This window comes from Pan troglodytes, chromosome 20, assembly GCF_028858775.2.
Source record: "Pan troglodytes isolate AG18354 chromosome 20, NHGRI_mPanTro3-v2.0_pri, whole genome shotgun sequence".
Classification (NCBI taxonomy): domain Eukaryota; kingdom Metazoa; phylum Chordata; class Mammalia; order Primates; family Hominidae; genus Pan; species Pan troglodytes.
In genome coordinates this window covers 54,572,978-54,593,437 of record NC_072418.2, presented here as the reverse complement: position 1 = coordinate 54,593,437, position 20,460 = coordinate 54,572,978, and the positions used below count along the sequence as shown (strand labels likewise).

The 20,460-nt window shown below is 51.4% G+C and overlaps 1 protein-coding gene across 3 annotated transcripts; it reads left to right on the top strand.

Annotated features, from left to right (window-relative positions):
* Positions 1-9,533: 9,533 nt before the first annotated feature.
* Positions 9,534-20,460, top strand: HAS1 (hyaluronan synthase 1). Of its 3 annotated transcripts, none has more exons than XM_016936737.3 (5): positions 9,534-9,617; positions 13,661-14,368; positions 16,387-16,612; positions 17,192-17,324; positions 19,469-20,460. In XM_016936737.3, the coding sequence occupies exons 1-5, from the start codon at positions 9,609-9,611 to the stop codon at positions 20,142-20,144; spliced, it is 1,752 nt and encodes a 583-aa protein (XP_016792226.1). In that variant the 5' UTR covers positions 9,534-9,608; the 3' UTR covers positions 20,145-20,460. The 3 variants fall into 3 exon arrangements, with proteins under 3 accessions (XP_016792226.1, XP_016792227.1, XP_016792225.1); XM_016936738.4 differs by having other exon boundaries at positions 9,543-9,617; positions 13,664-14,368; XM_016936736.4 differs by lacking the exon at positions 9,534-9,617 and having other exon boundaries at positions 13,109-14,368.

Below are 20,460 nucleotides of genomic sequence, written 5' to 3'. Positions count from 1 at the left end.
TATTTGTCCTAATACTCTCCCTCCCTTATCTCCCACGCCCCCTCCCTTGACAGGCTCCGGTGTGTGATGTTCCCCTCCCTGTGTCCATGTGTTCTCATTGTTCAACTCATGATCGCATGAGTGAGAACATGCGGTGTTTCGTTTTCTGTTCCTGTGTTACTTTGCTGAAAATGATAGCTTCCAGCTTCATCCACGTCCCTGCAAAAGACATGAACTCATTCTTTTTTATGGCTGCAACATCAAACCAAACTTAATCTGGCCAACCTTGGGCACACCACAGTCACTGAAATTGTCCCAGAATAAACTTCTTTAAAATATTTTACAGAGTCCAGGTGTGGTGGCTCACGCCAAAAATCCCAGCACTTTGGGAAGCTGAGGCAGGAGGATCACTTGAGCCCAGAAGTTTGAGACCAGCCTGGGTAACCTAGGGAGACCCCATCTCTACAAAAAATTAAAAAAGTAGCTAGGTGTGGTGGCACACGCCTATGGCCCCAACTACTCAAGAAACTGAGGTGGGAGGATCACCTGAGCCCAGAAGGTTGAGGCTGCAGTGAGCCATGATTGTGCCACTGCACTCCAGAGTGAGATCTTGACTCCAAAAATTAATAAATAAATAAAAATAAATAAAAAAAATACTTTATAGAGTTTGGTTTTTCTGTTAACAATGCCCAGGTAAAGGAACATCCACAAAAACCCTAAACAATAGGGTTCCGAGAAGTTCCAGGTTGATGAAGACGTCCACATGACGCCATCGCAGACAGAAGCTCTCACACTTGGAACCCTTCTGGACCTCACCTTATGTTCCCCCTCATCTGGCCACTCACCTGTAACCTTTATAATACTCTTTATAATGAACTGGTACATGGAAGTAAAGCACCTCCCTGAGTTCTGTGAGCTGTGATAGCAAATTATGGAATGTCAGGAAGGGGTTGTGGGACCCCTGATTTGTAGCCAAGTCAGATAGAAGTGTGGGTACCCTGTGGTCCCAGTGCCTGTGACTGGCATGTGAAGTCAGGGGCACTCCCGTGGGACTGAGCCCTCAACCTGTGGGGGCTGTGCTAACTCCAGGGAGTTAGTGTCAGAACTGAAGTGAGTTGTTACACATGCAGTTGCTGTCCAGAGAGTTGGAGAATTGATTGTTGGTGGGAATGCAGCCCGGCCTCTTTGGTGTCAGAAGTGTGGAGTGGAGAAACAGGGTCTTCTTGCATTTATTCATGTTTTTCAAGACACAGTTTCACTCTGTCCCCCAGGCTGGAGTGCAGTGGCGCAATCTTGGCTCACTCCAACCTCCACCTCCCGGGTTCGAGCGATTCTCCTGCCTCAGCCTCCCGAGTAGCTGGGATTACAGGTGCCCACCACCACACCCAGCTAATTTTTGTATTTTTGGTAGAGGTGGGATTTCATCATGTTGGCCAGGCTGGCCTCCAACTCCTGACCTCACATGATCTGCCTGCTTCGGCTTCTCAAAGTGCTGGGATTACAGGCGTGAGCCTCCACCCCTGGCCCAGGGTTTTCTTTCAAACCTACTCCTCCCTGGCAGCCCCAGAGGTCCAGGCCACCAGCCCTGGGCCCTGGATCCCCACCTTTGGATCTATTTTCTGAATCTGATTGCTGTGTTTGTCCTACAGAGACTCCTCTGCCCTGACTGTGGTGGAGGCCGATGCAGGAGGCAAGGTGGACAATGGGAACTTACAGAGAGGAAGGGGTAACCCACAGAGCTAAACCACATGTGCAAGAGGAACCTGGGCTTGGGAAGTTTTCTGTCAGGGCTCGGTGTTGCGGGAAGCCAGGGACCCCAAATGGAGGGACTGGCTGAAGCCATGGCAGAAGAACGTAGATTGTGAAGATTTCATAGACATTTATTAGTTCCCCAAATTAATACTTTTGTAATTTCTTATGCCTGTCTTTACTGCAATCTCTAAACATAAATTGTAAAGATTTCATGGACACTTATCACTTCCCCAATCAATACCCTTGTGATTTCCTATGCCTGTCTTTACTTTAATCTCTTAATCCTGTCAACTGAGGAGGATGTATATCGCCTCAGGACCCTGTAATAATTGCATTAACTGCACAAATTGTAGAGCATGTGTGTTTGAGCAATATGAAATGTGGGCACCTTGAAAAAAGAACGGGATAACAGCAGTTGTTCAGGGAATAAGAGAGATAATCTTAAACTCTGACCGCTGGTGAGCCAGGCAGAACAGAGCCATATTTCTCTTCTTTCAAAAGCAAATGGGAGAAATATCGCTGAATTCTTTTTCTCAGCATGGAACATCCCTGGGAAAGAGAATATGCACCTGGAGGTATAGGCTTATAAATATCCCCCCCAGGTGCTCCTGTCTCTTATGGTCGAGACTGCAGGGGTGAAATAGACTCCAGTCTCCCATAGCGCTCCCAGGCTTATTTGGAAGAGGAAAATTCCCTCCTAATAAATTTTGATCAGACCAGTTGATCTCAAAACCCTGTCTCCTGATAAGATGTTATCAATGACAATGGTGCCCGAAACTTCATTAGCAATTTTAATTTTGCCTCGGTCCTGTGATCTCGCCCTGCCTCCACTTGCCTTGTGATATTCTATTACCTTGTAAAGTACGTGACCCCTGTGACCCACACCTATTCGCACACTCCCTCCCCTTTTGAAAATCCCTAATAAAAACTTGCTGGTTTTTGTGGCTTGTGGGGCATCACGGAACCTACCGACATGTGATGTCTCCCCCGGACACCCAGCTTTAAAATTTCTCTCTTTTGTACTCTGTCCCTTTATTTCTCAAGCTGGCCAACGCTTAAGGAAAATAGAAAAGAACCTATGTGAATATCAGGGCAGATTCCCTGATAGCTCGGAACGCAGTAGAGCTGAGAATCTAGGGGTCCAGGCCTCATCTTGAGCCCACTGGATATGCCAGCCCTTCCACCCACTCCTCCCTCAGACCCAGGAGTCCAGGTCCAGCCCCTTCTCCCTCAGACCCCAGAGTCTAGGCCCCCAGCCCCTCCTCCCTCAGACCCAGAAGTCCAGGTCCCAGGCCCTCCTCCCTCAGATCCAGGAGTCCAGGTCCAGCCCCTCCTTCCTCAGACCAGGGAATTCAGACCCCAGCCGCTCCTCCCTCAGACTCAGGAATCCAGGCTCTCAGATCTTAGTCTAAGCCCCCAGCTCCTCCTTCCTTTGTGACTGGCAGGGCATAGCCTAGTGACCTAATGCCTACCACCTGATTTCTGTTACCCAGCCATGCTGCCTGTGTGCTGTATCACTTGTCCCAGGAAATGATTCTTCTTGTGCCTCAGTTTCCCTATCTGGAAAATGGGTCTCCTCCTCTCTTGCTTCCCTGGAGAGGATAAACAGCTTTTGCAAAAGGAAGCCCCTCCCTCCCTCTCCCTCTGTCTGGCTCTTACTGTCTCTGTTTCTCTCCAGGGAAAGCGGCAGGAGAGATGGTGCGTGCTGGGGTAGAAAGTGCCTTCAACTGGATACAGGCAGGGCTCTCCCCCTCCAGGCCTTTCTCTCCCTCCTCCCAGCTCTGGAAGTCCTACAGTTTCTCCCAGAGGCACTAGCTGGAGGCAGAAGGTGGATGTAGTCATCATTGCTGGCTAGGCTCCCTCCGTCCCTCCCTGGATTTCGGCAGAATCATGGAAGCCTAGGGGTTTCCCAGAATATGCATGTGGGGGAGAAAAGGTCCCGTCTAACTCCAGCCCATCCAAGGTTCTGAGTTCCTGGAAGTCCAGAGGCCGTCTCTTTAAAGACTTGGGGTCTTTGCTGATCCTGGAGTCTTTTTCGTCTAAGGTCCCACCTCCCCGGAGCTCCTCAACCCATCCTCCCAGGACTGGCCACTCTGAGTGGTGTCCATAGAACTATCACGTAAGAGTCGGTTGGGGGTCCCAGCTGCTAGGCCCTTTCTCCCCAACTTCTCTCCTCCCCCTCTTCCCTATCCTTCCCTCTCTCTCTCCTTCCTCCATTCTCCTCCTCCTTTTCTGATCTTCCTCCCCCTCCTTCTCTCTTTCCCTCCCTCCTCCTCTCCTTCCTCCTTCTTCCCTTATCTTTCCTTCCCCTCCGTCCTTCCTCTCCATTTTTTTTTCCCCAGGCAGAGTCGCTTTGTCACCTAGGCTGGAGTGCAGTGGCATGATCTCGGCTCATTGCAAACTCCACCTCCCAGGTTCAAGCGATTCTCCTGCCTCAGCCTCCTGAGTAGCTGGGACTACAGGCGTGCACCACCACGCCCACCTAATTTTTGTATTTTTAGTAGAGATGGGGTTTCACCATGTCAGCTAAGCTAGTCTTGAACTCCTGACCTCAAGTGCTCCACCTGCCTTGGCCTCCCAAAGTGCTGGGATTACAGGCGTGAGGCACCGCGCCCGGCCGCTCTCCTTTTTCTTTCCCCTCTCCATCTACCAATCTGACTTTCTATCCTGACCTCACACATTGTTCAACACATATTTGTTGAGCACCTACCTAGACACAGGTCCAGGCTCTGAGGAATGAGCCATGAACAAACCAGATAAAGACAGCTGCCTGTCTAGAGCTTGCATTCGAACCAGGAAGACACACATTATACAAAAAAGATACTAAACGTACCTTATGCAGGTTATACGTTATATAGGAAGGGGACCAATGCTATGGGGAAAAAGAAAAAGCAGAGGAGAGTAAAGGGGGTCAGGAATCCAGGGGTAGGGCAGTTTTTCGCTGCGGAAGCCAGCTTCTGTCTTTCATTCCTCTCCCTCCCTCCTTTTCTCCTCTGTCTCTCGGTATCTAGATCCCCGCAGTGTGCATTTCCCTGCCCAACCCAGGACACCTGGCAAAGAAACCATCTACTGGGATTCAAGCATTTAATAAAACAAGGATCTCTTCAGGTTACTGCCCAGGGGCCCCTTGCCCTCACTGGTTCCTCATTAGGTACCTGCTTGAGATGGAGCAAAGCGAGGAGCAACTGTAGCCAGAACTAGCTGAGGTTAGGGGCTTGGCAAGTTAGCCCGCCATGTCTGTGTCCATCCCCCAGTCTTCTTGGTCCTGGCTCCTCGGGGTCCTGCACCTCTGCCCAACCTCACTCACACTTCCTCTCTAGCCTGGAAAAGCCCCAGGGATCTCTGATGCAACCCCACCCCCCAGCAACTCATCCTGGCCCAGAGCCCCCTGTCTCTCCCTCCAGTTTGTCCCTTACTCAGACAAAGAGCTGATCCTGCCCCTCCCTTGCTCACAGCCCTTCCATGGCTCCCCATTGCCACCAGAGCAAAGTCCTAGCCTCTGATTCCTGCATTCAAAACCCGACACGTTGCATGTGTTAAATAGCTTGATTTAGCCATTTCACAACGAATATATATATATGTATATAGCAAACGTCATGTTGTATACCATAAATATGTATAATTGTTACTTAGTTAAAAAAAAATTTTTTTTTTGAGACGGGAGGCTGGAGTGCAGTGGTGCAATCTTTGTTCACTGCAACCTCCGCCTCCCGTTCAAGTGACTCTCCCACCTCAGTCTCCTGAGTAGCTGGGATTACAGGTGCACACCACCACGCCCGGCTAACTTTTGTATTTTTAGTATAGACGGGGTTTCACCATTTTGGACAGGCTGGTCTCAAACTCCTGACCTCAAGTGATCTGCCCGCCTTGGCCTCCCAAAGTGCTGGGATTACAGGCATAAGCCACTGTGCCTGGCCAAAAAAATTTTTTTAAACCTAAACGAGTGGACCTCACTAGGGACCCTACAACCCCCCAGCCCCTTGTTTCACCCTTTGTGCTTCACAGCATCAATCCGCCCTTACTTTTTTGACTGGCCACACCATTTCTTGCCTTGGATGCCCCTTTCTTGCCCCACCTTCCACCACCACCCTGACCACGGCTAACGCCTCATCAGCCAGCATCACCTCCTCCAGGAAGCCCTCCCTGACTCTTGGGCTGGGTTGGTGCATCCTTATACTGTTTTGTGGCCCTCTGTTTACACAGCTGTCTTCTCCACCAGATTGGCATCTCCCCAAGGGCAGGGCCCAGGGCTGAGTCATCTCTGTGTGCCCGGCATCGCCCAGCCCAGCCCTGTCCACCAGGGCTCAGGAGATGTCCCCAAAATGAATGAATGTTCTCTCCTCTGCCTTTGCTCCATTTTTGCCTTACCTCTCCCACCCTGTGCTCCTTCTGTCCAGGTATTCTGTAAGCTGTACCCTGAGGTTTCCTGATGATGGCTGAAATGCTGGGAAGGCCACTGTGGACCCAGGGCAGGAACTGGAGAGCAGCCACCACAGGAATGGGGATTTCCAGGAGCCATGGGTGTTAGCGAGGGGTGCGGGGTCCCTACCTGTCCCTCCACCACCAGCCCCGGCCTGCTGTGGGAGTGTGTCCAGCTTCACTGCTCCCTGTCTTTCAGCACTTCTCTGGGCTGCTTCCAGCCTTGGTCATCTCTTCCTGCAAGAAATTCTGGGGGCTGGACATGTAGGTCTAAGGGAGAAGGAAGCTGGGAGTTGAGACTCCTGGGTCTGAGGGAGGAGGCGCTGGGGGCCTGCATCCCTGGGTCTGAGGGAGGAGGGGATGGGGGCCTGGACTCCTAGGTCTGAGGGAGAAGGGGCTGGGGGCCTGGGCCTGGGCTCCAGGGTCTGAGGGATGAGGGGATGGGGCCCGGACTCCTGGGTCTGAGGGAGGAGGGGATGGGGCCTGGACTCCTGGGTCTGAGGGAGGAGGGGATGAGGCCTGGACTCCTGGGTCTGAGGGAGGAGGGGATGGGGTCTGGACTCCTGGGTCTGAGGGAGGAGGGGATAGGGGCCTGGACTCCTGGGTCTGAGGGAGGTGGGGCTGGCAGCCTGGACTCCTGGGTCTGAGGGAGGGGGTGCTGGGGACCTGGACTTCTGGGTCTGAGGGAGGCGGGGCTGGAGGCCTGGACTCCTGGGTATCAGGGAGGAGGGACTGGGGGTCTGGACCCTGGGTCTGAGGGATGAGGAACTCTGAACCCGTACTCCTGGGTCTGAAGGAGGCTGGGTGTCTGGGATCCTGGGTCTGAGGGAGGAGGGACTAGGTGTCTGGGATCCTGGGTCTGAGAGAGGAGGGTCTGGGGGCCTGGGCTCCTGGGTCTGAGGAAGGAGGGACATGGGAACCTGGACTCCTGGGCCTGAGAGAGGAAGGGCTGGGATCTGGACTCTTGGGTCTGAAGGAGGAGGGTGCTGGGAACCTGGACTCCTGGGTCTTAGAGGACGGAACCGTTGAGGATTAAAGCCCTGGTTATCCTTCCTCAACCGCACTCTGGTTTTAGAAACATCTGGTTTTATACAGCTGCTCCACCCGAGCAGGGCGGGGTGGGGGCTGGGCAGCCAAATGCCCCACTTCTGGGGAGGAGCCTGCGCTGCCCCCTCCCACTGGGCGGAGGACTCACCCTCCCCTTCTGCTCTGGGCTGGCCTCAGATCATCTGAGGACCCATCATCCTGACACAGCCAGACACCAGGCGGCCCGGCTCCCGGCAACAGCGTCAGACACAGCCCGGCCCGCCCTGGTGGGTGGGAAGGGCGTTCGAGCTCCTTGGGAATGCACCTTCTCCCTGACAGGCCCAGGCAGAGGCTTGGCCTGGCGCAGCCTCCTCGGGGAAAACCCCAGGGTGTGAGGACTTGGTGTCTGGCAGGGGAGAGCTCCGGGACAGGCTGGAAGAGATGGAACTGCAGGGAGAGACGAAGGTGTAGAAACAGAGAAATGGAGAGAAACTGAATGAGAGAGACAGAGACAGAGAAACACATACAGAGATAGAGCCTTACAAAGAGATAGGTGCGGTGGCTCACGCCTGTAATCCCAACACTTTGGAAGGCCAAGGCAGATGGATCACTTGAGGTCAGGAGTTGGAGACCAGCCTGGCCAACATAGTGAAACCCCATCTCTACTAAAAATACAAAAAATTAGCCGGGTGTGGTGGTGGGCGCTTGTAGTTCCAGCTACTCGGGAGGCTAAGGCAGGAGAATCGCTTGAACCTGGGAGGCGGAGGTTGCAGTGAGCCGAGCTCATGCCACTGCACTCCAGCCTAGGTGAGAGAGTGAGACTCCGTCTCAAAAAAAAAAAAAAAAAGAGAGATGGGGATGCAGAGAGACGGAAGGAGGATAGAGACAGAGCTAGAGAGGGAGGGAGATAGAGGGAAAAAGAGACAGAGAGAAAGAGACACACATACATGGACATACAGTGAGAAAGTCAGGGAGAGGCACTCAGAAAGAAAGAGAGCCACACAAGAAGAAAGTCAGGGAGACTTCAGAAATGCAAAGGGACAGACACTCCCAGGTAAAAGCAGAGAGAGAATGGCTGTGAGGGGGGATGAGGAGGAGAAACAGACAGGAATACACAGAGGCAGAGACCCAAATAGAGGGACCGAGAAACAGAGATGGGGGTGACAGATACAAAATGACAGAGATTTGGGGAGGGACAGACGAGGAGAGAGAAGCACGGGGGAATTTCTCTCTGCTGCTCCATGTCTTTCAGCCTGTCCTGGAGCTGGCCCGTGCCAGACACCAGAGGTTGTTAGAGTCACAGGCAGGGAGAAAAGAACGAGGCAGCTACCAAGGCAGAAAGTGAGAGATCAATAGTTCACAGTAAGAGGAGCAGAGAGAAGAACAGAATTAGATACAGATAGTTTTTTAAAAAAATTCATGGAAAGAAGGGCATGTAAACAGACATTTATCACCGATCTGGTCCTGAGGGGCTGGGGTCTGGGCACCCCAGGTCCCGCATCTCTTTTCACCCTTCCTCTGACTCAGTTTCCCTGATGGGTGACAGCACCGACAGACCCCGGCTGGCTCCCCAGGGTCAGCTGACCGCCAACTCTCTGTGTTCATCCCTGAGTCCCTGGGGATACAAATCCCAGCGCCCCAGCTCTCCACCCCAGACCCTGGTGCACACACGCAGACCCACGTCAGTTAGGCGCTGAATGGACAGACGTTCACTCAGGCAGCTCTGGTCCCAGGCAGCCGTGCCTCGGGCCAGCGTACACACAGGCACACCCACAGCACGCACGTGTGTGTGTTTCGTTCCATCTACCAGTTGCTGAGACATGTCCCTGGGGGGGCCCAACCCAGAGATGGATTCTGGGGACAGGAGAGGCGGCTGTGGGGAGAAGCAGGGCGGGGGTGACTGGGGAAGGTGAGAAGGGGGAGGTGGGGAGAGCTTTAAAGCAAGAAGAGAAAGAAATGAGGGTGAGAGGAGGCAAGAGAAGTGGAGAGGAAGAAAGGGATGGAGAGAAATACAGGGATAGGGGATGGGGGGATGAGGGGAACCCCCAAAATGCAAGTGAGGTGGAAGAGAAAAATCAGGGGAGACAAGGGACGAGAGGGGGGAGGAAGAGAGAAGAAGACATAGAGGAGAGAGGGAGAGGAGGGGCAGCGATGGCAGAGAGGACTAGAGGAGGGGCGCGGGTAGACATGGGGGCCTGGGAAGGGAGGCCCGTCTGGCTGAGGGGGGTGGGAGTAATAGCGGGAAGCGGGTGGAGCTGCCCGGCTGGGCCGTGACCTCAGAGCCCCTGGCCCAGCTTAGCCTGACTGACGTCAGCGCTCGCTCCCGCCCCCGCCTGCGCTGGTCTTCAAATGACCCCCCTCCAGCTCTCTGGCCACAGAGAGGCTGGGAGAGCAAGCCGGAGAGAAGAGAGAGCCCGGCCAGACCCACTGCGATGAGACAGGTGTGTGTGTGTGTGTGTGTGTGTGTGTATACAGCCATGTGGGGAAAACTATTGCCATATGTGTGACCACGTGTGTTGGGAAACTGTGTGTGCATGATTTCATGTGTGTATCCATGTGCCTGACAGTGACCATATGTGTGTAGGGGACAGTGAGCATGTGAGGCTGAGTGTGCAGGTCTGTGTATACATTGCCCTGTGTGAGCGGCCATCCCAAGTACATGTAGGTGAGACGTGCCATGTCCGTATTTCTGTATCTGCGTATCTTGCTACAAACTTGTGTATGTCTATGTTCCCTGGGAGGCAGAGAGAAAGAGGGAGTGCGACAGTGAGCGAATGAAAGAGACTGAGTGAGAAAGAGAGTTGGATTTGCCTGTGGCACGTGGGAATGGATTTCTGTTTCATGCGTTCAATAGCTATTAAGTTGAACCAAATGAAATCGCCGATACTGAGCCACTCTAAACTTGGAAGAATAGCAATTTCATCTGGTTCAGTATCAGCTTCACAGTCAACTACTATTTCTCTTGAAATCTTCCCTGTGCGTCCCATTGCCCCAGACTCTCAGCTGGGGCTCTGTGTGTTTGTGGCCACGTGGACATCCTTTGCTGGTGTTGCTTTTTCCTGCTGAGGGGTGTGTGTCTGCAGGTTCACCTGTGTGGCCGTCGGTGGGGGTCACGGGATCGCTGTGTTTGGCCTGAGTGGGTGTCTCGGGTCATCCTGTAGAACACGAGTAATTTCATTCTGTGTGTCACTCATCATGTGTGAGTTCACGTGTGGGGGAGTGTGTCTACACGTGTGTTCATCTGTGTTTCTGGAATCAACTCTCTGGATCCCCAGCATGAATTGAGCCATCCTTAGGAACTCAGGCAAGGCCAGGTTTGAAGCAAAGGAAGAGAGAAGGGGGATTCGAGAAGAAAGAATAATGTTTAATGTTGAGAGTTTAAAAGCTGTACCTCAGTTTTGTCCTCTAGAAATGTAACGAAAACCACAATATCTAATTTAAAATTTTCTCGTGGCCACATTTGAAAAAGTAAAAACAAACAGGTGAAATTAATTTTAATAATATATTTTTATTTAACCCAGTGTGTCAGGGGCCAGCACATTTTTTTAAATAAAGGGCCCAATATTAAATATTTGAGGCTTTTGGGGGCCATCTGGTCTCTTTTGAAAGTACTCAACTTCGATGTGGTAAATGTAGAATCAGCCACAGATGATGTATAAACAAATGAATGTGGTTGTATGCAAATAAAACTTCCTTTAAGGACACTGAAATTTGAATTTCATATTTTTCATGCTCCACAAACTATTATTCTTCTTTTGGCTTTCAAAAACCATCTAAAAACACACACACAAATTCTTAGCCTGCAGGCTGTAGCAGGTCTTAGCATGCCGACCCCTGCTACATATAAGATATGATCATTTCAATATGTAATCAATACATAAATGTTAATGAGCTATTTTACTTTCTTTTCCCCAGACTTGGGCTTCAAAATCCAGTGTGTTCATAGCACTTCTCACTTAGATGCTACCTTTTCACTGGAAATACCTAATCTGTGTTTAGATTTTATAAGATTTACAATTATAAAAGGGGCATCATAGATGCAACTTGTTCCAGACATATTTAAAAGCTTTCCAATAACTGAATCAAGTAAGAGTTTTTAAATTTAAATGAATTAAAATTAAATAAAATTTAAAATTCAGTTCCTCGGTGATACTGGCTGCATTTCAAGTACTCGGTAGACACATGTGGCTGGTGACCCCTGTGTTGGACACAAAGATCTACATCTTAACGACGCATTTAAATAACCCACAGTAAGCCTTGAGGCAGGAACTGGTGGCATAGGAGGCAGTTTAGCGTAGAGGGGACGCCAGAGCCAGACTGCCTGAGTTTTACTTCTGACTCTGCTTATTACCTGAGTGACCTTGGGTAAAAGTATTTGCCTCTCAGTGTCTCAGTTTCCTCATCTGTAACAGAAGACAGTGAAGGTACCTGCCTTATAAGATTGTTGTAGAGACCGGGTGCAGTAGCTCACGCCTATAATCCCAGCACTTTAGGGGGCCAAGGCAGGAGGATCGCTAGAGCCTGGGAGTTCGAGACCAACTTGAGCAACACAGCAAGACCCTGTCTCTATTATTATTATTATTATTATTTCAAGATGGAGTCTCGCACTGCCACCCAGGCTGAAGTGTAGTGGTGCCATCTTGGCTCACTGCAACCTCCACCTCAGGGGTTCAAGCAGTTCTCCTGCCTTAGCCTTCTGAGGAGCTGAGACTACAGTCATGCGCCACCAAGCCTGGCTAATTTTTGTATTTTGCTTTCGCCATGTTAGCCAGGCTAATCTCGAACTCCTGACCTCAGGTGATCCACCCGCCTCCGCCTCCCAAAGTGCTGGGATTACAGGCGTGAGCCACAGTTTCTGGCTCCCTGTCTCAATTAAAAAAAAAATTTATATATATATATTAAGGTTGTTGTACAGCAGTGTCTGGCACACAGAAAGTACTTTTTCCTCTGATTCTGGGCTCTTCCAGCAACATTTACTGGGGCACCTGGCTCTGCTGGGGAGTTGGGCAGTGGAAAAGGAGAACCAGGCTATGCCTCTGGAAAGTCAGAGAGAAGAGTCCTCTACCATGGGCTGCTGATCTTGTGCAAGCCACTCCTTCTGGCCAATCAGTCCTCAGTTTGGCCACCTGTATGGTGGCAGAGCACTATCTGTCCCCCAGGGCTCTCCCGAGGGCTAGAGGTTTAGAGATTCAATTCCTAGGGTTCAAATCCAGGTTCCTCTGCTTTCCAGGGACGACCTTAGGCAAATTGCTGAACCTCTGTGTGACTCAGTTGCCTCATCTGTAGAACGGGGATAATAATAACAGTACCTACCTTACAGTGCTGTTGTAAAGATTAAAATAAATTCATTCATCTTAAAGGCTTAGAGCAGGGACTGGTACATAGCATTTTGGTTTTTTAGTACGTGTTATTATTATTACTGTCTCAACCCTAAGAAACCTTTGATTGGGAGATAAATCCTCATTGTATGTGCCACTAAGAAAGAGGAGGGAAACGCCCTAGTAATTAAATTGTGACACTCCATCGCATGCAATCATCCTCACGGATTTAAGAGATTTCAAAACGTGGAAAAAAGTTGTATTGGAAGAAACAAAATCAGGCTGGGCTTGGTGGCTCATGCCTGTATTCATAGCACTTTGGGAGACTGGGGCCTAGGAGACATAGTGAGACCCCTCCTCTAATTGTTTTTTTTTTAATTAGCAAAGCATAGTGACTCCAGTCTTGTGGTCCTAGCTTCTTGGGAGACTGAGGTGAGAGAATCGTCAGAGCCTAGGAGTTAGAAGCTGCAGTGAGCTATGATGGTGCCACTGCACCCCAGCCTGGGCGACAGAGCAAGACCCTGTCTATAAAAATAAATAAATAATAATGAAAAGAAGGAATCTAATCAGCATGAAGCCTAGATAGCTATTTGCTCCAATTATTTTCGTTAATGAAAATAATTTTGGGGCCCGGCGAGGTAGCTCATGCCTGTAATCCCAGCACTTAGGAAGGCCGGGGCAGGCAAGTCACTTGAGCCCAGGGGTTCCAGACCAGCCTAGGTAATGTAGGGAGACCCCCGGCTCTACCAAAAATTTAAAAATTAGCCAGGAGTTGTGGCACACTCTTTGTAGTCCCAGCTACTCGGGAGGCTGAGGTGGGAGGCTGCGCCTGAGCTCGGGAAGCTGAGGCTGCAGTGAGCCTAGATGGCGACACTAGGCTGGAGTGAGACCCTGTCTCAAAAGAAAAAAAAAAAAAAAAAAAAACGAAAGGAGAGAGAGAGAAAGGGAGAGCGAGAGCGAGCGAGAGAGACACAGCGAGACAGACACAGAGAGAGAGAGAGAGAGAGAGAAAGAGAGATAAAGAGAAGGAAGGACGGAGGGAGGGAGAGAGGAAGTGAGGGGACGGAAAGGGAAGGAGGGAAGGAAGGAAAGGATTTTTAATCTTCTCTCGGAGGAGGCTCATGCGCCCGGGACTCATGCCCCTTCCTTTCCCCTCTCGCTCCCAGCAGGACGCGCCCAAGCCCACTCCTGCAGCCCGCCGCTGCTCCGGCCTGGCCCGGAGGGTGCTGACCATCGCCTTCGCCCTGCTCATCCTGGGCCTCATGACCTGGGCCTACGCCGCCGGGGTGCCGCTGGCCTCCGATCGCTACGGCCTCCTGGCCTTCGGCCTCTACGGGGCCTTCCTTTCAGCGCACCTGGTGGCGCAGAGCCTCTTCGCGTACCTGGAGCACCGGCGGGTGGCGGCGGCGGCGCGGCGCGCGGCGGCGCGGGGGCCCCTGGATGCAGCCACCGCGCGCAGTGTGGCGCTGACCATCTCCGCCTACCAGGAGGACCCCGCGTACCTGCGCCAGTGCCTGGCGTCCGCCCGCGCCCTGCTGTACCCGCGCGCGCGGCTGCGCGTCCTCATGGTGGTGGATGGCAACCGCGCCGAGGACCTCTACATGGTCGACATGTTCCGCGAGGTCTTCGCTGACGAGGACCCCGCCACGTACGTGTGGGACGGCAACTACCACCAGCCCTGGGAACCCGCGGCGGCGGGCGCGGTGGGCGCCGGAGCCTACCGGGAGGTGGAGGCGGAGGATCCTGGGCGGCTGGCAGTGGAGGCGCTGGTGAGGACTCGCAGGTGCGCGTGCGTGGCGCAGCGCTGGGGCGGCAAGCGCGAGGTCATGTACACAGCCTTCAAGGCGCTCGGAGATTCGGTGGACTACGTGCAGGTGAGTAGAGGCGCCTTCAGCCCACTCGTGACCCGAACACCCAAATCCCACTTTCCTGGGGTCTTTCCTTCAATGTACAGATTTGAATGCCTCTCTCCCTTTCTTTATTCTTTCATCCATGCAGTGGAGAGATTCTTTCCTTCACTCATTCTTTCATCCATCCATCTATCCCTTTATCCAATATGGAGATCATTCGTTCATTTATTCATTCATTTACCCATTCAATGTAGAGGCATTCTTTCCTTTCTTCATTCACCTACGCATTCCAGGAAGAGACAATTTCACTCATTCTTGACTCATCCATTCATCTATCCATCCATTCAATATAGAGATTCATTTGTTCATTCATCCACTGATTCAGTTATCCATCCATTCAATGTAAAATTAAGCCCTTCCAGCCGGCCACTTTGAGAGGCTGAGGTGGGCGGATCACCTGAGGTCAGGAGTTCTAGACTAGCCTGGCCAACATGGTGAAACCCTGTCTCTACTAAAAATACAAAAATTAGCCGAGCATGGTGGCGAATGCCTATAATCCCAGCTACTCGGGAGGCTGAGGGAGGAGAATCTTTTGAACCCGGGAGGCGGAGGTTGCGGTGAGCCGAGATCGCACCATTGCACTCCAGCCTGGGCAACAAGAGCAAAACTCCGTCTCAAATAAATACATAAATAAAAGTTCTTCCTTACTTCATTCAGTGTAGAAATTCTTTTTCTTTACTCACTCATGGATATACCATCTATCCATCCAATATGGAGATCATTTACTCATTTATTCATTCATTTATCTATTAAATGTGGAGATTTGTTCCCTTTCTTCTTTCCTTCTTCCCTCCTTCCTTTCCCCTCCTTCAGTGTTGAGATTCTTTCATTCAACCACTCAGCCATCTATCTATGTATTCAATATACAGATTAATTTCATTTATTTACCTCATTCATCCATCCCATTTGGTGTAGCAATCTTTTTTTTTTTTTTTTTTTGAGATGGAATCTCACTCCGTTGCCCAGGCTGGAGTGCAATGGTTCAATCTCGGCTCACTGCAATCTCTGTCTCCTGGGTTCAAGTGATTCTCCCACCTCAGCCTCCCCAGTAGCTGGTATTACAGGCACCTGCCATCATGCCCGGCTAATTTTTGTATTTTTGTACGAACAGGGTTTCACCATGTTGGCTAGGCTGGTCTCAAACTCCTGACCTCAGGTGATCTGCCCACTTCAGCCTCCCAAAGTGCTGGGATTACAGGTGTGAGCCACCACACCCGGCCTGGTGTAGCAATTCTAATGCATTATATTAGTTTTCCATTGCTGCATAACAAGTTACCATATGTTTGGCAGCTTGAACAAAACACATTTATTATCTCATAGTTTCTATGAGCCCAGAGTCAGCACAGCTCAACTGGATCCTCTTTTCAGGATATCACCAGGTTGCAATCAAGGTGTCAGCTGGAGCTGGGTCTTTTTTAAGGCTTGGGGTTATCTTTCAAGCTTATGTATTTGTTGGTTGGCAGAATTCACTTTCTTGCAGCCACAGAACTCATGGTAGCAGTAGCTGGCCTCTTCAAGGCCAGCAAGGAGACTCTCTGACTTCTAGGTCTGCTTTTAAAGGTTCTCCTGATTAGGTCAGGCCCACCCAGGATAATCTCCTTTTGATTAACTTATAGTCAAGAGATTTGGGGACTTAATTACATTGCAAAATCTATTCACCATTTCCATACTAGGTAATATAATCATGGCAGTTATATCCCATAACTTCTGCCATATTCTATTGCTTAGTAGCAAGTTAGGGGTCTCACTCACACACCAGAGGAGATGGTATATGTCTTATTGTTCATGTTCATACAAGGATGTGCATCTTGGAGTACATGTTAAACTGCGATTACACATTGAAAATGACTTTAAAAAATCTCAAAATTACGTTCAGATCGGTTGCAGAGTGCCCCAGCTGCATTGCACCCCTTGGTGCCTTCCTCTCAAGCATCAGCCTGATGCAGGGGTCTGTGCTGACACTGGCCCCTTCCACCTTACAGGTCTGTGACTCGGACACAAGGTTGGACCCCATGGCACTGCTGGAGCTCGTGCGGGTACTGGACGAGGACCCCCGGGTAGGGGCTGTTGGTGGGGACGTGCGGATCCTTAACCCTCTGGACTCCTGGGTCAGCTTCCTAAGCAGCCTGCGATACTGGGTAGCCTTCAATGTGGAGCGGGCTTGTCAGAGCTACTTCCACTGTGTATCCTGCATCAGCGGTCCTCTAGGTAAGCAGGAGCAGAGATTGGGAGGGCTGTGGATGGGGTGGAAAGGGAGAAGGGAAGCCGGATGGGGCTGAGGATGTGACTGGGGTTGGGAACAAAGATGCAGCAGGGCAGGAATTGGGGATGGGATAAAACTGGAAGCTGGCGGTGAGGATGCTGCTTGGGCTCAAGCTGAGTTTGGTGTGGGGAGTGAGGTTGGAGAAAGGATATGGATGACGATTGGGGCTGGGGCTGGGGAAGAAGATGGGATAGGCTTGGAGTCAAAGACAGAGTTGGAGCCAGGTTTGAGGTTGCAGTGGGTTTTGGATGGGGCTGAGAATGGATATGGGATTGTTGATGAGACTGGGGTGGGCAGGTTTGCAGTCACAGTGGGTATAGTTCAATGACAGGCACGTTGGAGTGCGTATGAGGTTGAGGACAGGATTTGGGCTGGAGATGGGATTGGAGATAGTGCTGAGATTGAGATTATGATGACTGAGGATGGGGTTGGAACTGGAGATGGGGTTGGGGCTGGAAACAGCATTGGAGTTGGTGTTGGTGACAGCAGAGGCTGACAGTCTTTCACACCTCCCCTCCACCCAGGCCTCTATAGGAATAACCTCTTGCAGCAGTTTCTTGAGGCCTGGTACAACCAGAAGTTCCTGGGCACCCACTGTACTTTTGGGGATGACCGGCACCTCACCAACCGCATGCTCAGCATGGGTTATGCTACCAAGTAAGCTGAGGGGACCAGGTGGTCGGGTATGTGTGGAGGCCAATGAATATCCTAGCGTGTGTGCATGCTGAGAGTTCTCCAAATCCAAAGTAACTCACCAGACAATGGGCTCTATCAAGTGAGACTTTAGAGGAGAGAGGAGGATACCATAATGGGCAGAGGGGCCATTTGCATTGAGCCAATGGACTCTACCAAGTGAGATATTAGGGAAGAGGGGAAGATACTATAAGGCACAAGGCTGGCATTTGCATTGAACCATGGAATGCGGTGAACTCTACCAAGAGAGGCAAGGTGAGGGTAGAGAATTCCACCTAGAATTGAGATAGGGTGAGTTGGTTCTGTCATGGAGACCAAGGTAGCACAGTGGGGAGTGAAGTAGGAAGGGCAAGAGACAAATGGATAGAGTGGGATCTAACTAGTGAGAGAGCCATGGAGAAAGAATCAAGTGAGAGAAGAGGAGCACCTGAACTCTAGTAAGTTCTTCAAGAGAAGACAAGTAATTCCATGAGACTCAGGGGAGGATGATCTAGACCAAGTGAAGTTCAGGGGAGAGTGATTTCTGCAAAGCCAGGTCCACTGAAAGACCCAGAGGAAACTTGGGATAATCCAAGGGAATCCATGCATTAATTCACTCAACAAATATTCACTAGGTGCCTAGAATGTTTAAGCTGCGGGGATACAGCAATAGGCAGACAGGACACCAATTGATTACATCAGTTGGGGAGACACACAAGAAATAAATAAGTAGAACATACAGTATGTTCATGATATGTGTTATGGAGATAAATAATGCCAGGCAAGGGTGGTGGATAGGAAGTTTTGAGGTTGGGGGTGAAGTATTAAGTGGAGTGCCTGAGGTAGGATGGGGCTCAAGGCTGAGAATAGTGTGGCTGGAGCACTGAACTGGGGGAGTATTAGGAGAGCGGGATGGAGAGTTAAGGAGTGGTCCACTCATGAAAGGCTTATAGGTCTAAGGACTCTGACTAAGATGAGGGAGCCATGGGAGGGTTTTAAGCTGAGAAGTGACACGTTGTAATGGGATCCCTCTGGCAGCCGTTTTGGGTACAGACTACAAAAGGCAAGGTCGGAAGCAGGGAGGCCACTGAGGATGCCAAGTGACACAGGGGAAGGAGACTGGACACTGTCAAGTAATGCCCGGGATTCTAGTCTTGTGTGGGCTTGGCTGGAAACCATGCAGGGATTGATTAATGATGTCTGCCACAAAACAGGAAGGAGGCCTGATGGTTCCCTTGAGAAGTTCTAATACATAGACTACCCTGGGTAGCAACCACGCCCATCTTGCTCCTCCCTATAGGGCCTGCCAGTAATAGTAAGCATGGTAGTATTAGTAATATGTTAGTGATAGTATTAGTAATAGTGTCAGTAACCAACATGATTTTAGTAACAGCAATAGTAATGGTATTAGTCATAGTAAAAACGGTAGTAGGTAACATTTACTGAGCAAATACTATCTACTGGTCCTAAGCACTTGGCGTTTAATTTCATTCAATCCTTACAGTATCCTTGTCTTATGAGAGCCTTTTTTTTTTTTTTTTTTTTAGATAGAGTCTTGCTGTGTTGCTCAGGCTCAGGCTGGAGTGCAGGGGCACGACCATGGCTCACTGCAGCCTCAAACTCCTGAGCTCAAGTGATTCTCCCATCTCAGCCTCCCAAATAGCTGGGACTACAGGCCACCACGCCCGGCTAATTTTTTTTTTTTTTTTTTTTTTTTTTTAGAGATGGGGTCTCACTATGTTGCCTAGGCTGATCTCAAACTCTTAGCCTCAAGTGATCCCCCTACCTCAGCCTCCTAAAGTGCTGGGATTACAGGCATGAGCCATTGCATCCCACCCATTGGTGCTTATTTATTTATTTAGTAGAGATGGGGTCTTGCTATGTTGCCCAGGCTGGTCTTGAACTCCTTATCCCTCAGCCTCCCAAAGTGCTGGGGTTACAGGAGTGAGCCACCGCGTCCAGGCCTAGGAACCATTATCCACCCTATTCTACACATGAGAACACTGAGGCCTAGAGAGGTTAAGAAACTCGCCCCCAGTGGCCGTCCACAGTGGTCATTTCTGCCTCCAGAATCCTGCCCAGGCCCCAGGGAGCACGCGATGATGCCCTCATTCCTCGCCCCCGTGCAGGTACACCTCCAGGTCCCGCTGCTACTCAGAGACGCCCTCGTCCTTCCTGCGGTGGCTGAGCCAGCAGACACGCTGGTCCAAGTCGTACTTCCGTGAGTGGCTGTACAACGCGCTCTGGTGGCACCGGCACCATGCGTGGATGACCTACGAGGCGGTGGTCTCCGGCCTGTTCCCCTTCTTCGTGGCGGCCACTGTGCTGCGTCTGTTCTACGCGGGCCGCCCTTGGGCGCTGCTGTGGGTGCTGCTATGCGTGCAGGGCGTGGCACTGGCCAAGGCGGCCTTCGCGGCCTGGCTGCGGGGCTGCCTGCGCATGGTGCTTCTGTCGCTCTACGCGCCCCTCTACATGTGTGGCCTCCTGCCTGCCAAGTTCCTGGCGCTAGTCACCATGAACCAGAGTGGCTGGGGCACCTCGGGCCGGCGGAAGCTGGCCGCTAACTACGTCCCTCTGCTGCCCCTGGCGCTCTGGGCGCTGCTGCTGCTTGGGGGCCTGGTCCGCAGCGTGGCACACGAGGCCAGGGCCGACTGGAGCGGCCCTTCCCGCGCAGCCGAGGCCTACCACTTGGCCGCGGGGGCCGGCGCCTACGTGGGCTACTGGGTGGTCATGTTGACGCTGTACTGGGTGGGCGTGCGGAGGCTTTGCCGGCGGCGGACTGGGGGCTACCGCGTCCAGGTGTGAGTCCAGCCACGCGGATGCCGCCTCAAGGGTCTTCAGGGGAGGCCAGAGGAGACCTGCTGGGCCCCGAGCCACGAACTTGCTGGGTGGTTCTCTGGGCCTCAGTTTCCCTCCTCTGCAAAACGAGGGGGTCAGCCCAAGATTCTTCAGTCTGGACTATATTGGGACTGGGACTTCTGGGTCTCCAGGGAGGGTATTTATTGGTCAGGGTGTGGGATTTGAGGAGTGGAGGGGAAAGGGTCCTGCTTTCTCCTCGTTCTTATTTAATCTCCATTTCTACTGTGTGATCAGGATGTAATAAAGAATTTTATTTATTTTC